This window comes from Vigna radiata, chromosome 11 (genome assembly GCF_000741045.1).
Source record: "Vigna radiata var. radiata cultivar VC1973A chromosome 11, Vradiata_ver6, whole genome shotgun sequence".
NCBI classification, from domain to species: Eukaryota; Viridiplantae; Streptophyta; class Magnoliopsida; order Fabales; family Fabaceae; genus Vigna; species Vigna radiata.
This window is the reverse complement of record NC_028361.1, coordinates 18,419,521-18,437,015: the sequence shown is the minus strand read 5'-3', so window position 1 is coordinate 18,437,015 and position 17,495 is coordinate 18,419,521. Positions and strand designations below refer to the sequence as shown.

At 33.4% G+C, this 17,495-nt stretch overlaps 2 protein-coding genes and 1 pseudogene across 2 annotated transcripts; 2 read left to right on the top strand and 1 right to left on the bottom strand.

The window, feature by feature from the left end:
* Nucleotides 1-503: 503 nt before the first annotated feature.
* On the bottom strand, nt 504-2,593 carry LOC106776858 (annotated as a pseudogene).
* Nucleotides 2,594-2,931: 338 nt separating this feature from the next.
* LOC106776421 (probable leucine-rich repeat receptor-like protein kinase At1g68400) lies at nt 2,932-7,288 on the top strand. The gene is made up of 2 exons (XM_014663875.2): nt 2,932-4,265; nt 6,602-7,288. Exons 1-2 carry the CDS (start codon nt 2,996-2,998, stop codon nt 7,207-7,209), a joined length of 1,878 nt encoding a protein of 625 aa, XP_014519361.1. The 5' UTR covers nt 2,932-2,995; the 3' UTR covers nt 7,210-7,288.
* A 5,638-nt stretch (nt 7,289-12,926) lies between these two features.
* LOC106776992 (nicotinamide adenine dinucleotide transporter 2, mitochondrial) lies at nt 12,927-17,495 on the top strand. The gene is made up of 9 exons (XM_014664482.2): nt 12,927-13,775; nt 13,963-14,046; nt 14,598-14,704; nt 15,723-15,771; nt 15,951-16,060; nt 16,153-16,247; nt 16,520-16,608; nt 16,727-16,821; nt 16,929-17,495. Exons 1-9 carry the CDS (start codon nt 13,694-13,696, stop codon nt 17,280-17,282), a joined length of 1,065 nt encoding a protein of 354 aa, XP_014519968.1. The 5' UTR covers nt 12,927-13,693; the 3' UTR covers nt 17,283-17,495.

Here is a 17,495-nt window from a genome sequence, read left to right as displayed (position 1 = left end):
GGATGAGATATTTGATTGTTGAACAGACAAAGGACCAATACTCCCTTTGGGTCTATCGTACAACATGCAAAAGAATTTGGTCATATTTTCACCCTACCAAAGAAGTTCATTAACCAGTTAAAAAAACATCATCACATCAAATAAACAAAATTATTCAAAAACATACAATGTGCTATCATACCACAAATTTGTCAATCCGTTTCCTATCTCTAACACCCTTGCACAAATTCATAATGTAAACCACTTCATTAACATAGCCTATAAAATTGCAAAATTATAAATTACAAAACTTCATGGGACCAATCGTGCACCTTTTATATATTGAACGAAATAGGTATAATTACATTGTCCTGTTCTATAATTGTCCAATTAAAAACTTAATACATTAATCAGTCTTTTTTTATTCTAAGAACTAATGCAAAAACAAAATTAGATCCCAAATCAAATTCACCTTTTATATATAAATGTACACTATTTTGATGATAATATCAAAATATATATACTCACTTTTCTGGAAGTTGCAATGTTGGGTATAAATCTCGTAAAATCTTCACAACGTCTGAGTAGTGTACCACTCTTTCAACTACTAAATATCTTCCATTAGCTGAAGCATTCTCATATGCTAGAATATGGGGCAATTGCAACATCTCTCACGTCCACCCATCTAAAACAATCATTTTTAAATGTTTCCGCACCTGTATCAAGGAGATGGAACCGTTTTTTCAATTGTCTAAGAATAGTACAGCAAAATAGCATAACATATAGTGAGTTGAAAAATCATAAAATATCATTAACCCTCCTTCTCTTGTTCCATTTTAGTTGCTCTTTCATTATTTTATATTTCCTTTTCATTTTAATTGATTCATACGAGGTTTGAGTTCCAAAAAACTACATTGTGTAATCAAGCTGCAGCCAAATAAAACAATAGAAATTTTAGAGCACAATGTAAACAGTAATTACCATTAACTAAATTTAAAACCATAGTGGCACTAGTGTAAGCTCTGGTTGCAAGAGAGGTCTAATAACCAATGTCGGGTTCGTTGAAACCATGTCAATACTATTTTCTTTTACAAATTTCCAGGCAACATCTTCGGTCAAAGTCTTTGAAAGGACATACCATAACTAAAACATAAATAGGAAATAGCAAAAAAGTGAGAAGAACAAGGTAACATAATATGCATGACATATTATAACACTTTGTTGATATTTGAATGAATGTATGTATTACAGTGCAGTACTTTTTGTGTAATGCATATAAAATAACAACTATTATATGAACATAACGAGACAAGCAGATTAAATTGTTTAGTAGTGTAGTGTAGCTACACATGACAATAAGTCAAAAATGAGTGCATAATATCAAAATTACAACAAACCTAATTAATCATATGAAGCAAAATCTAGTCTGCAAATGGGATGAAGCTAAATAATTGTTGGTGTTTACTTGTATGCTTTGTTTGAGAAACCTACTACTTTCCCTACAAGATTTTTGAGTTGTCGTTATCCACCTCTATTTTAGATTTTAAACCATTGGCTATAACATCAAACTTAATAGGTAAAACATTAGCCATATTGTGAAAAGCTTTTTTGTGGTGTTAGATGCTTTCGAAAGCAAAGAATAGAAGACATTCTCAACTGAAAGTTATTGATTGTGTCCTTGTGAAATACTATGTTGAGTTTTCCATCAATGGTGTTATAAACACACGATCTCAGAACATTCAGAGTCCCCTACACAGTTGGATCCAATAACTTAGTCTGAAACATATAAAGTAAAAACAAATTATTATACAGCCATGGATAAAAGAAGAATGAACAAATCCAACTGCAATCGAAACAAACCTGCGGATCATTGGGATTGTTAAAAAAGGAAGAAGCAATGTGAAAGACAATGTGACAACCTTGAACGACAAAGTCAAAGGAACCTTCTTCTAGAAGATTCGCCTTGAAGAGATGCAATCTTTCTTTCGCACCATCAAGGTTAAGCAAGTGATCCACCTTTCTGGGATCATCTGCACATCACACATTATACTGAATATGGCAAACGAGAGAAGAAAAGAGAAGAAGACAGATATGTATTTCATAATCTTTCTGATGAAAAGTATTCCAGAACAAAAAGATGAACAAAACTAAACCCTAGATTACTAATAAAACCAATAATCATGACCCTAGCAGATCCAATTTTAGTTTTCGAAATAGTAATGCAACACCATCACTACAAATAATCACTGACGAAAACAGAACAATAAAGACACATACTTGGGTCGCGAACAGTGGCCTTAACGGTGTAACCGCGTTCGAGAAGAAGCTTAACGAGCCAAGAAGCGATATAACCGGAAGCGTCGGTAACACAGACTACTTGTCCTGCTCCGCTGCTCATTAATGCGTCACAACACAGGGATGAGCGTGAGAGAGAAAGGGCTTTACCACTTTGCCGGACAACGATGCTTTGAAGTGAGAGAGAGCGCAATGAGTGAGTTCAACGGAGAATCGCCAAGAAAACGAAAGAGAGAGCACTGGCTTCCAAGAGAACGAAAGAGAGCTTAAGGAAACAGAGAATGTCTCTCACAAATGAAAACAAACCGTGAAATCAAATTTTGGTTTTTTCTTTTCAAATATGCCCTTGCATCTTCCACTCATCAGTTTGTTTTTTTTTTAATTTCACATCACCCAACCACATTTTGACACCTGGCTAATGTCAAAATGGTGTCAAAATATGGTGTTAAAATATCATTTTTTGCTTTCATAAAATATGGAAGTAGAATAACCCGCATTTTCTTTTCCGTAGATGATAAGTTAATATACATTCATTGTTCTGTAACTAAATTATCATTACATTTTTATAAGAACAAATTACAATGATTTTATTTATTTATTTATTAAATAATTTAATTTAAAAAAGAAAAAGTAGTTGTCGACATTTTTTTTTCTTTATTTTCCATTTCTGCTGGCACTAATACTAAAGCAACCGCTGCGGTTTGATGAGTGGCAGCACCAAATGATGGCAATGGCATCAGCGTCACTCCCTTCCCCTTTCCTCTTCCTTCTCACAGCTATCTTCATGTTGCTTTACCTCTCTCTCCTCACTCACTCCGTCAACCCCGACTTCCACCCTCTAATGTCGTTCAAAGCCGCTTCCGACCCTTCCGACACACTCTCCCAGTGGAACTCCAAAACCTCAGACCCCTGCACTTGGTACGGTGTCTCTTGTCTCCGTAACCGTGTCTCTCGCCTCGTCCTTCAAGACCTAAACCTCACAGGCTCCATCCACCCTCTGACTTCTCTCACCCAACTTCGCATCCTCAGCCTAAAACGCAACCGTTTCAACGGCCCCATCACCTCTCTCGCCAACCTCACCGCCCTCCGCCTTCTCTTCCTCTCCCACAACAACTTCTCCGGTCCCTTCCCCGCCACGCTCACCTCTCTCTACCGCCTTGATCTCTCACACAACAGTCTCTCCGGCGAAATCCCCGACACTTTCAGCCGCTGGACCCACCTCCTCACCCTCCGCCTCGACTCCAACCGTTTCCGGGGCCGCATTCCCAGCAACATCAACATCTCTCGTCTTCAAGACTTTAACGTCTCAAACAACCTCCTAACGGGTCAAATACCCGAATCTCTCTCGGGTTTCCCTGGATCCGCGTTTTCTCACAACCCCTCCCTCTGCGGAGCTCCCTTGCAAGAATGCATAGCCAAAGGCGAGGCAATCATCCCGGCCCTGGCTTCCCCATTGAAGCCGCGAAACGACACTGTTTTTTCCAAACCCCGGGGGCGGGAGAGAATAATGGGGGTGTTGGTCTTGGTGGGTATTGTGGTGGGGGACGTGCTGGTGCTGGCTTTGGTGTCGCTGCTTCTTTATTGCTATTTCTGGAGGAACTACTCTGCTGCTGCACAGTTGAGAAAAGAGGAAAAAGAGAGGAGGAGTATGAAGACGGTGGATGAGTATAAGGGTGGTGGAATGGTGTTTTTGGAAGGGGTGAGGAGGTTTGAGTTAGAGGAGCTGTTGCGTTCGTCGGCGGAGTTGTTGGGAAAGGGTGCGTTGGGGAGTGCCTATAAAGCAGTGCTTGACGACGGAACTGTGGTGGCGGTGAAGAGGCTGAAGGAGGTTAGTGTTGGAGGGAAGAAGGAGTTCCATCAACGAATGGAACTGCTTGGAAGTTTGAGACACCCAAACGTTGTGAGTTTGAGGGCTTACTGTTTCACCAAACACGACAAATTCCTCGTCTCTGATTACATGTGCAACGCTAGCTTCTCATTCCTTCTCCACGGTAATTAATATGCCTTTTTACTCTTATTATTATCGAAATTAGGATGAAAATTATATATTTAAATTTAAAGATAAGAGTATTTTTTTAAATAATAACATCAAATAAGATTTTAAAAAACTCCAATTTTACATATAGCTAAATCAATTAGATCTTCTTCTTTTTTCCTTATATTTAATTTAAGAAGAATATAAATTATCCATCTCTGTCTCCAAACTAAAACTCAAACAATATATATACTTATTTTCTCTAGTCTTCTTTATACATTTGTAGACTCTAATTGCTGTGATTTTCTACTTTACTTAACCTAAGTTATGAAATAAAATTATCCTTTTTTATTAATTTTTTATTTAATTGTATAATTTATTTTTTAAATTAATAAAAAGTTCGATTTCATCCCTCAATTTTTGAAATTTATGTAACCTTTTCCAATATTAACAAATAATGGTATGTGACAATTACGTGTCACTGTTTATTCTATTAGATATAGAATCAATTCACTATCATGATTATGAATATTACGATATAATTTTTTTTTAAAATAATAGAAACAATATTTAATGTATTAAAACAAAAGGATATATAACTTTTTTTATAACTTTTTTTCACAAAAGCATATAGAATGGAAAAATCAAAATAAATAATAAAATAAATTTGCTGAAAATTAAAACCAATTATATATATATATATATATATATATATATATATATATATATATATATATATATATATATATATATTCATTTATATTTCACTTTATTTTAACTTTTTTCTTTCCCTTATAATTTTTTTATAAAAATAATTGTTGAAACATTCCTTAGTGCTATCAAAGAAAATCTAGTTATTAAACTACTGTCTGAGATTTTCTTAGTAATTTTTTAAAATTTTCAATTTATAATATTTTTTATTTTATATTTTATCCTTTCTACTCTTCAATCTAATTTCCAAATTTTTGTCCAAGGAAAGATTAAACATAAAGAAAATAGTGTGTAAGGTTAAAATGTCTGGCACCCAAATTATTCATCCATGATGGTGTAATGAATAAGACAGCCATGCATGTAGGGTACCCAAATCAAACTATTTATGTTTTTGTTTTTATGGTAGGGACCCACATTGATCATGCATCAAAACATCAACATGCCCTTCTTCCTTCCCTTTCTTTTCATCTCTCCATTTTCTACTAATTTTTTATGGTATTATTCGTTTAAATTTTCAAAACACATTATTTTAAAAAATTCCTTAATATTATTTAAAATATAAGAAGAAAAAAAGAAAATGTTTTTTAATAATTTTTTTTACAACTATTTTACAATAGTTTACGTGTGATAGTATGTGATTTTTAAATATACAAGCTTACAAGAACAGACTACATTTCTGTGATAGATTCTTTCCTTATAAAAGTTTGGAAAAGAACAGACAACACTTCATCTATTTTCTTCTTTGCTTTTTGTTCTTTTCTTAAACAACCTTTGCTCTTTTACTTTTATCTTTAGCCACCCAAAGCAGAAAATGTAACTAAAGAAAACAAAGTAGGCCAATCATAAACATTTGAACCCTTATACAAAAGTGAGATGCCCATGCTTTATGGTATGATAATATACCATATTAAACTTGAAAAGCCACATTATTAAGATACTTAATGCCATTTTCTTCTATCGATTACCTTTAGGTTATGTATGTTTTTCATTTTTTTTTTAAATTTACTTATTAATTAATCCTTCTAAATTTAAATTAATAAATTTTAGCCTTTACTTCATTCCCTTTCATCTAAAACTGATAAACACTCTCATTTTATACCTAATCAATTGAGGTGACACCATGAATTGAACAACATCTTAGAAATTAAATCATAGTCAAAATTTGAAGATAACAAGTCTAACTAAGATTTAAACATTAGATAATATGATAGTTTAATTGATTATTTTTTTTTATAAATATATGTAGATTGTGTGTAAAAAGGGAGGTTAAAATTAGATTAAAAATTAACTTGATCTTAAAATTAGTAAATTGATTAAATAAAATTTAAATTAAAATCTAAAATTAAAATCAAACCTTATAATTAATATGAAAAGTCTTTACATTAGAAATGAATGATATTTGTTATATTTATCCGACTTCTTTCTCTATTAATTAAACAATCAAATTTACTAAATATTAAAATACAACAGTTTGAAGAAAATTATTTTACAGGAATTAAAATAAATAAAAAATGACATCTCTTGTAATAATTTAAAAGATATAAAATAATTTAATTAGTTAGTAATAGAAAAATAATAAAAAATTTACATGGATTAAGAAGGGTAAAAGAGTAAATAAGAAAAATAAGTGTCATCCGACAGGTAATCGAGGACCAGGGCGGACCCCACTGGACTGGACAACGAGGCTGAAGATCGCAGCTGGTGCGGCACGAGGCGTGGCATTCATTCACAAACATAAACTCACCCATGGAAACATCAAAGCCACCAACGTTCTTATCGACGTGGCGGGCAACGCGCGCGTCGCGGACTTTGGTCTCTCCATCTTCGCTGGCGCCTCCGTTCTAAGATCCAACGGCTACCGCGCGCCAGAGGTATCAGACGGTCGCAAGCAGACACAGATGTCTGACGTGTACTCCTTTGGCGTCCTATTGATAGAGATGCTGACTGGGAAGTGCCCCTCCACCGTGGCGGATCTCCCGAGGTGGGTCCGGTCGGTTGGGAGAGAGGAGTGGACGGCCGAGGTATTCGATTTAGAACTGATGAGCTATAAGGACATTGAGGAGGAGATGGTGGCGCTGCTACAGATAGCTATCCAGTGCACTCAGACCGAGCCTCATCAACGGCTCAGGATGAGCCACGTGGTGAAGATGATTGAGGAGTTGCGTAGGGTCCACATGTTGCCGTGTGATGAAGGGTTGGAATCGCTGTCTGGGTCACTCTCGATCCCTGAAGCAAGTGCAAGTCAATGATGCCGAGGAATATTGTAAATTAAAACATCATCGGATATTTACTATTGTTTTTCAAATTTTTCTAAAACTATTACTATTATATTTGGGTATTTTTCTTTTGTTTCGAAAATTTTCAGAAACTTCTATTTTGATTTCGTCTATGATTCCATGTAAGCTAATTTTTATATTAATTAATAGTAAATTCATCAAAGTAATGTGGATTTTTTTGAATAATTTTAAATAATTCCCAACTGCTTTACTTTTTTAGTTTTATTATTTTTCAGAGTTAATGTTATGGTTTAAATTAATCTTCCTCGTGTAGTATACACATATACAATTTAGATTCTTAGTCGTATAATTTTGTTAACATTAAACAATTTTGTTTAATATTACCATTCATCTAGTTATTTATTAGAGATGATATACATTAGCTTAAATCATATTTGTAGTATTTATTTTTCTAGAAAATATCATATTGATTTTTTTTATTGTACCATATGATTCTTATGTTCAAGTGATGAATTGTACGGTAGTTATGTGAGAAGCTCATCGGTCAAATTACCATGAAATTATGACTAGCATTAATTAATTTAGAACAAAGCATGGTTACTAACAATTGGACTGTGATTACCTCGTGTTAATCCAAAGTTCATTTCGAAAACTATAAATACAAGTTTGGGATAAAGAGGTAAGTGATTGTATTTAATACACATTAATTGTTGTGACTATCGAATGATTACTAACTTTACCATCAAGATACCTTCTGTATGTAACCTCCAGTTTGATTGAGCTCGATTTGAAGATGAACGACTTAGGATTGAATTTATCTTTTCTATTTTGTTGGTTATCATCTTAGCAATACTAAAGTTGCTATAGTTTAATAGTATTGATTTGATCGCGTCAACGATAACATTATAACAACTAGACTTGAGTAGAAGGTCGAGACACTCTATCCCGAACGGGTTAGTGTCAAAGGTTGGTTCGAGTTGAAATTTTTGATTTTTTTACTGTTTTGATTTCTTTTATGTCCAATTATATGTTTTAAAAAATTAATATTTTTTCATATTAAAAAAATAAACTCAAATTAATTCTGATCCATAGAAATTTTGTAGATATTTTGGTTTTATAGATTTTTCTAATAAAGAGTTTTTTTGTCCTAGAAACTTCTTCGTCTTAACCCATATAAGTCACTTCCAAATCCTAAACCCTATACGTAAGTCAAATAAACATCTCTACTCATCATGAACTTTTTCAATGAAGAGTTTTTTTGTCTACAAACTTCTCTGAAAGTAAAATTTGTGAGAATTAGTGTATGATTTAATTTATGTGACACATTAAAAAAATTTACTTTCAAATTCACTTTCACTTATTTCCAAATCCATTCAAATAAACAACAAAAAAAAAAAGTTATCTTCAAATCATCTCAAATCCACTCAATTACTCTCTCCCAAATCCCTTGAAATGAACAAGACAAAGTGACTAAATAGACATCTCTATTCATCATTTCCCGAACATAATATAATTCACAATCTATTATCCTACCACGTAAAAAAAACACATTATGTAATAAAACATAATTACTTAATGTTATTTTTCACCGTAAGGTATTATATATTTGCGGCATCATAGTTAATTATACATTAAATAAAATTATTTATATGATATATTACAAAAGAAAAAAGGTTATATAATTTGTCATTCATCTTTAAAAAAAAAAATATTTACATCAGATCTACTCGTAATTTTAAGTTCTTTTTTTCTTTTACGATCCTTCACGACCAAATTCCTCCTTTTTCTTCTCTCTCTTACTTTCTAATAAACTATATTTCATCTTATACAAACATAGACTACATGATTTTAATTGTTGTGTTTGATTGAAAAAAAAATATTGGTTCTGTTCTAGTAGAAGTCACTTAATTTCTACACAATTTTATTCTATAGTTGATCAGTTCCTTCTCTGTTTGTCTCCTCCTTTCAGTCCAAGTCTCTTAAGACTGGTCATTTCTTCTTTTATCCGTCTCTTCTTCAGTCCAAGTCTCGTCCAAAAGAATACTTGTCAAAGGTTCTCTCAAAAGTTCTCTTATGTCAAAGTTAATATTTATCTATACAGTAATCTGAATACAGTAATAAATGTGCAATTAATGAATCTGTCTATCTATTTGACCTGTATTTATAACTTTGATTATGAGTCTTGGATTATTAAAGCCTTAATCAAGGTTTAATCATAGTCTAATAATCCTTAATCCGTCTTACCTTAACCGTGTTCGATTGGCAGCCTGTTCGTCACAATCGTTCAGTTTTATTGTTGCGCGGATGCCGTTGGTTCCCACCGTCCGGGGTACCCTAGTACAGGTTTTAACCGGAGCCATTAATTCTAGTGATTGGTCCCTCACCAGAGTTGCACACAGGATGATTGAGCCTCTGCGCAGTTATTACATTGCATGAATTTTATGAATACCAATGCAGAATTAATAAGTAGCAGTGTGCAAAATTTCTAATCGGGTCATACAGTATTTGTGAACGTTTTCACTGGAAATGTGACAGTTATCTACTATCTCTTAAATGCTATATATATGTGGTGATAGCAATGGTGACCTAGCTATTTAAATGGTATACATGTGGTGCTGACAAATCAGAGTTCAATTGGGTAGTTTGTACTTTGAAAAGATAAACTATTTTATTTTTATTTGGATCTTTTTAAGTAACTCCTAGAGACAAAAGAGAAATAGAAATAAATATATTTGCTCAAGAAGCAAAAGACTAAAAAGTGTTGAAGCGGAAAAATAAAAATAAAAGAGTTCAATTGTAATATTAAAGTTTTACATTACTTGTACTTATTTGTGAATTTTCCCCATTTCTCCTGTATTTTCGTTGGGTTTTAAGATTCTAATCCTAAATTGATTGACTTTTATACTTTTATGGGTTCCTCATTACAATTAATATGAAGTTTCCTTGATCTTGAATGTTATTAAATGATGATGCTTGTTAAGTTATAATAATATTTGTTTACATGAGTGCTTTAAATATATATATACAAACCTAAACACTGAAGACTTAGAGAATTTATCTTGTGTAGATTCTATATCATCTTTAATTCACTTCTTGATTGAAGTTACTTTTTTATTTGCTAATTGTTCCGGTGTGAGTTCGAGTTACCAATCTCCTTCACAATTTCTACTGTTTGTCGTTCGTCTGAGTCCGCTTCTCCTTCGTCTAAGTCCGTTTGGGAGGGTACCTGCTAAAGGCACTCCGATGCTTAAGTCAGTTTTCAAGTCCGTTTGGTAATCAGAACTCAGTATTAAATGTGCAATCAACGAACCTACTTACCTTGTGTCCTTGACTTCTATTTATAGTGTTGGTTATGGGCTTAGTATTAGTGTGGTCCAAATTAGGGCCCAATCACGACCCAATAGCCTTAAACCGTATTTATTCTGATTAAATCCACCTTACCTTGGTCTTTCTGGGTTGTCCGCTCCTGACCGCTCAGTCATCCTTTTTTTAGGTGACCGACCGTCCTATCTGTCCGGTAGTCCCAGTACACTAATTTAGGGAATTTTATTCTTCTTTTTCATGATTCCTTGATTTCTTGAACATTGTATATTAGGATAACAAAAACTCAAATGTTAAGCTTAAAATTTCTAAATACCTAATAACATGGGAAAGCCTTAGAAAAACATTTAGGCCTAAATGAGACGCTATACTAAACAATTCCAAAAGTTAAAGCATTTATGAGAGTTGTGCTAAAAGCGAAAGATATACTGTTGCAAACGGTAAGCAATCAAACTCTCATAAGAACGTAAAAGTGTCTCGACAATGTTTTTGATAAAAGCCCTTTAAAACTCTCAATCAATATTCCAAAAACTTGTAGAGGACAAACTTGCTAAACTCTCTAGCTGAAGGAAGTAGAATATTAAAGTGTTTACGACAGTCTAGACGATACTATGAGCTAAATCTCGTACTTCCTCCAACAATGAAGTTCTTAATCAATAATTGGTATCTTAAGAGAAAAGCTTAAATGATAAAATACTACCTAAACAGTAGAAAACGTGAAAAACACTTTTTTTCTGAAAAAGCCTTAAATGTCATTAAATACTCAACGTTAAAAAAAATAAAAGTTATAAAAGAAAAGACATATCTGCATGCATATTTACTCTATTTTGTGAAGATCACCTACTGCACACATCCAACTGCTCTATTTGAAATATAACAGAAGTGGACGTTAAAGACAAAGAAGACATTCACAAAATGTTTTCTCCATCAAAAGTCATGCAAGACAAATAATATAACCTACTTCTATCAAAGTATCAAAAAAACACGCATGTTTTGACAAGTTAACTTTAACCAAATTGCTGCTTCACACGACAAAATAAGGAAGACACAAAATTAAAATTAAAAGCAAAAACTCAAGTCTCCTATATCTTTTGAGAAGCCTTTAAATAAAATACTATTTGAAGAAAGAATCAAGATACAAAGAAAATTTTTAATACGTTTTCTTAGTGATAATTTTTAAGATAAGTCTTCTACTTATTTTTATAAAAAAATTATGTATGAGTTAAATGATTTATAAGACTTAGTCATTCATATCTAGGTTTTGTTCTAGATCTTTTATAGGAGGTTCTTCATAGTCATAAGATTCTTCTAAATTGGATAATAAATAGTTATAGACTGCTTGTTGTTCTTTGATTTCTTTTTTGAGATTGTGGATTTTCATCTGGAAATCTTGGATGGTAACAAATTTGATAGTAGATTTTTCTAGCCTTTTGAGAAACGGCTTAAGATCGTACTTGTTGGTGATTACTATATTGTTCCTAAGAACTTGTTCTAAGGTTTGATTGCTTCAAATAAGAGATGATCTTGCATTTTTTGTTAAAACATTCACCGTTGGAATGTTGCCATAGGATGATTCTTGTTAATCTTTTTTGTATTTCATTAAGATTTTCTTTAGAGGATTTTGGATTAAATTCCTCTTCCGAGGTTTCTACTAGAAGGCTGTTGATTTTCCCTATAGTTCTTGTTCTATATTAAGGTTATTGATTTCCTTTTTGAATATACAGCATTTACCTGTGTGACCTGATTTTCTACGATTGTAACAGATACTATTTTTAGACTTTAGTCTGGTGGTTTGGTTTATGGTTTTTCTTCCTGAAACTGTCTTCTAGATTTTCGAAACCATGTTTTATTATGTCTAGATTTAGAATTTCAAGGTTGTTCATGTTTGGCTATCTTTTTCTTCCCAACTCTTTTCTATTGAGTTTTTTCCTTAACAATTTGTATTTGGAGCTTATAGTTTTCACAAAATTTTTAAGACTTTTTTGTACAAAAGATATTAGTTAACTGTAAGTCAGGCTATCATAAATAATATTATCATGCATTAAGCTTTTAATCAATATAATATATATATATATATATATATATATATATATATATATATATATATATATATATATAATCTTTTATATAATATTATAGATATTAATTTTAAAAGTGTTTTTTTCTTTAAGAAATAGAAAACCAAAATGCTGTTTTGGCCACATTGATGATAAACAAAGACCAGAATTTGCTTCTCAATGACCAAAATAACCTAAATCTAACATTTTTGAAAGTGTGCTTAGATGGGTAATCTTTTCTTACAGCACGCTAACTACAATCTTTATTGCAACGTGTGCCACCTGGGAACAAAATCGACACATGTAGATTTATTTGTGTTCGACACAGAATCACGCTAATAGTTTTACTGTAACAGATAAAGGTTCTACAAAAGATTAATTGCGGCGGCGATGGCAAGTTATCCATTTAAATAAAATCTGACAGAATGAGTTTTCTTTGCATGTCTTCCTCACAGTTGGCGTCTGGAATAAGCTTTTTTCCTTTACTGTCTCTGCAAATTTAAGAAACATAAACGAAACTGGTTTCTTTCTTCAAGACCCATCAATTACAGCCATTAAAACCAAGAGCCAAGAAGAATCAAGATCCTTTTTTTCTCTCATAAAGAAGATTAGAAGATCTCGTCCCTCCTGGGTTCTCCACCGTTTCTCTTTTGCTGGGCCTTCGAACCCTGCTTCAAGTTTTATGAACTTAAAGTGAATTACTTAAAGTGAATTAATTGAGAAATTGACGAGAATTTCAACCCCCCAAGGATCCAGAGGGAGAAGAAACGATTCAACAAGAGAGAAAAAGAGTGGAAATAACCCAACAAATTCTCATTCTCTTTCAACTTTCAACTCTTGAGACCGTTGATTTTGCTTGGCAGTTTTTCATTCCCCGAAGAACACGTTTCAGCCCCTTCGTTAGACCCATTCGCCGCGTATACAAAACCCTTCTCTCAAGTTAACCCCAAATCGCACCTTTATTTTTTTTTTCTCCTCTCGACACTTGAAACTTGGAAGATTGTATATAAAGAAACAAGAATTTAAGATCTGCCATGAAAATAATTCCCTTCCCTTCTTCTGCAAACTAAGGAACTACTTCCCTTCGACTTTGATAAATTGCGTTTTGGGATTCTAATATGAGTAGCAATGGCGAAACTTGTAGTGGTAGTCTCGACATTAGGGCTTTAATTTGTCACGCTGCTGCTGGTGCCTCTGCAGGTAATTAACTTTGGCTTCGACCCTTTTCGTATTTTGGGTTCTTTATTATTGGGCCTGTGTCAATTTTTGTGAATTTTGATTCTCAGTTGCTGTTTTGGTCACTGCTATGCTAGTCTTTTCCAGAACGGCTTGTTTTACAGCGTGACATTCAGTATTGATGGATTAACTATACAATTGCATTGTGCAGGGACAATAGCGGCTACATTTGTGTGCCCGTTGGATGTGATCAAGACTAGGCTACAAGTCCATGGCCTTCCTCAAGGGCAGAAAGGTATTTGTCTTTTGTTGATTGTTTAGGCAGGGCTTTAAATTGTGTCCAGTGTGTTCTATTGCAGTGGTGCAATGTAGATGTTGCAATTGCGACTCTTAGTGTGGTCTGAAATTTGAAACTTTTATTTACTGCATGTATGGTTCCACATTTTATGCTACCAGAGTGCTCGAATTTATAGCTTTTACATCATATCTCATGATTTGTCGCAATTTCATGGGTGCATGAGGCAAAACCAAACACGCAGTTAATAGGTCTCTGACAATGCTGTGGTTGAGGTTGAATTTTTGTTAAGATTAAGAAGTTTCAAATCATTGATAATTGGCATAAGTTTATTGGTTCAATGTGTCCTTGAGAAGATTTTGCGATGGTTTTTTAGAAGTGCTTATCCTTCTGAGTGTTTAGTCTTTGTGATTGTGTCATCAACATGTAGTCTAAATTGGGTGATCTTAGTTCAATTCAAACTGTCAATGATATATAGCTCTATGAAAGAATTATGTCCAGCATTTGTTTAAGTGATTAATGTTTTAGCCTAACTTTTGTTGTTCTCCTAGGTAATGTCATTGTCACAAGCTTGCAAAATATAGTAAGGAACGAAGGCTTCAGGGGAATGTACCGTGGCCTTTCACCGACGATACTGGCATTACTTCCAAACTGGGCAGTGAGTTTCTTTTCCTGTTGCCTCTAACTGATGGCTGTTGTAAATAAAGATGCAATTCAAGGCTTTTTGAAACAGTGCCTTGGATGTGCTTCCGTTTTTGCTTCCTTTAAGCATTATTACCTCCCATGTTCTCATGTCATACATACAAACTATTATACGGATCATGTTTATAAAAATAATTAATGTGGTCAATTGTCAAAAGGTTTCCCACAATGCAAAGGTATGAGAGAGGGTCATCTATGCAGCTTTATCACTGCATATGCAAAGAGATTGCTTCCAGATTCAAACCTAAGACCAACCCATCACCAATGCGCAACTTTCCCATTGTGTCAGGGCTTGGTCTCATGCATATCTGATGATAATCTTCAGAAAAAATGTATTTGTCTCATAATCTGTCTGTGATACAGTCTTCACCAAGTTACTTGCTAATAATTATTTATTACAACTAGTTTGCAAAATTCTGTGTCCTTAACAGGTGTTTTTTCTATTTCATTGTTTGCTTCATTTTGTAATACAATCTACTTTATGTCAGTCTTCTCTTCTGTTTTTTTTAGGCTTAGCTATAAACAAGTTTTTCCATTGTTCTGAAATATTAACTGATGATCTTTATAATCAATTCTTATTTGCCGCATAATGATGTCTGGGTTACAGTCTTCATCAATAAAGTATTGGTAAAAAAATGTGTTAACTTTTTTTTTTTTGCGTCATTTTATTATAGAATCTAGTGTTTATGTTAATCTCCAATTCTATTTGGGTCAAGAGATAAAACAAATACTTGCATCTGTTTTATAAAAAAATATTTAGTGCTCTTTGTGTGGTCATATTATATGTGAAATAAATCTGTGTTTAATCATTTACCAGTTGCATCTACTTCGTCCATGAGGATCCTTTTTCAGAGCATTGATTAATCGTATTCTTTTTATATTAGATGATGGATTATCTTTATTTTACAGTTTAAGTGTATGGTGTTTTCTTTTCATAGTTCATGTTTTTTCAAATAATATTAAGTTTATTGTAGGTTTACTTCACAAGTTATGAGCTATTAAAAGACCTGCTTCGTTCACGCGGTATATATTTTCCCAATTCTCAGTACTTTTTACACATTTATGTTTTTCTCATTAAGCTTCAGGTATACTAAATTTGTCAAAAAGTGATTTTTGGAAGTATAGTTCTTCAGATCTAATATTTAAATTTGATGGATGGACTATATTTGTATTGATGTTCTTTGTTGGAAATACTCTATCAGATGGTTGCAAGGAACTCACAACTTTTGGACATATGACAGCTGCTGCTGCTGCTGGGGCAGCAACAGCAATTTCTGTAAATCCATTATGGGTTGTTAAGACAAGACTTCAAGTAAGTTTACTGTTAAAACATTAGAGGTTTTTTCATATTGTTTTTGCCAACCCTGGACATTCATTAATTCATTTTTTCCTGATATCTATTAGACACAAGGAATGAGGCCCGATGTTGTTCCTTACAAGAGTGTTCTGTCTGCTCTGACAAGGATTACACGTGAGGAAGGCATAAGAGGCCTATATAGGTCAGTTTCTTTGTCCTGGTTTCAAGTTTAATGTTATGGGCCTATTAAATTATGGCAACCATCTTAAGACAAAACTGTTTTTGTGTCTAATTGTTTTTATTTGCACTATTATTTCCCAATGATCAGTGGTCAACAGACCCATGTTTATATAAATGATGCCAAGTTGAGTAGTCCATAGATGAAAAAAATGATATAGTGAACTGAAAGGGTGAGAGCTTGAGTCTGTTTCTGTGTATTTAGTTGACATAGAGTATTTTGTTAATGTGAAACAGTGGCATTATTCCTTCATTGGCTGGCATAAGTCATGTTGCAATTCAATTTCCAGCATTTGAAAGGATCAAGTCATACATGGCAGAAAAAGGTATGGATGGATGCCTAGTGAATTAAGTCTTCATTCATTCAGCAGTTCTTGAACTAAGTATCTTTCTGTTTTTTTATTTGTACGTGTTGCTCATCAAATGAACTTTCGGATATTTTAGATAACACAACTGTTGATAAGCTAAGTCCTGGAAATGTTGCCATTGCATCATCAATTTCAAAAGTGTTTGCCTCTGTAATGACTTATCCACATGAGGTATGTATGACCTCTCTCTCGCTAAATTTCTATACCTGAGGATTCCTTTGAGTGACAACTTTGTACTTTTATGATTAAAAATCATAATTAAAATTTAAAATTTGCAGGTAATACGATCTCGGCTGCAAGAGCAAGGGCAGGCCAAAAATAACGGGATACAATATACAGGGGTTATTGACTGTACCAAGAAGTTGTTTCAAAAGGAAGGCATTGCTGGGTTTTATCGTGGTTGTGCAACAAATCTTTTAAGAACAACTCCATCTGCTGTTATTACATTCACTAGTTATGAGATGATACAAAGGTTTTTGCAGCGAGTTGTACCACAGGAACCCAATGAACTGAACAAAGCTGAGTCAAAAGCAGAAGGCAGTGGCACTGATAGGGGACAACCACCGTCTCAGTCTAACATGAAAGCTTCTTCTATTCCTCTCGGAAACAAAGAGCAGCTAACACGACATTGATTCACATTTAGTTTCTAACTTAGAGGTTTTTCATTCCTTTTTGTCCAAAGAAATAAACAAGTTAATAAGTTCATGGAGGAATATACGTGCCTTTTTGTGTTATTCAATCTCTTTTGCTAGTAAATAATAACTTTTTCGTACTTTCAGAATTAGCTCCTGCTCAAATTGGTGGAACTAATAAATTTCTTTCGATGATGTGGAAATTTTTAAAAA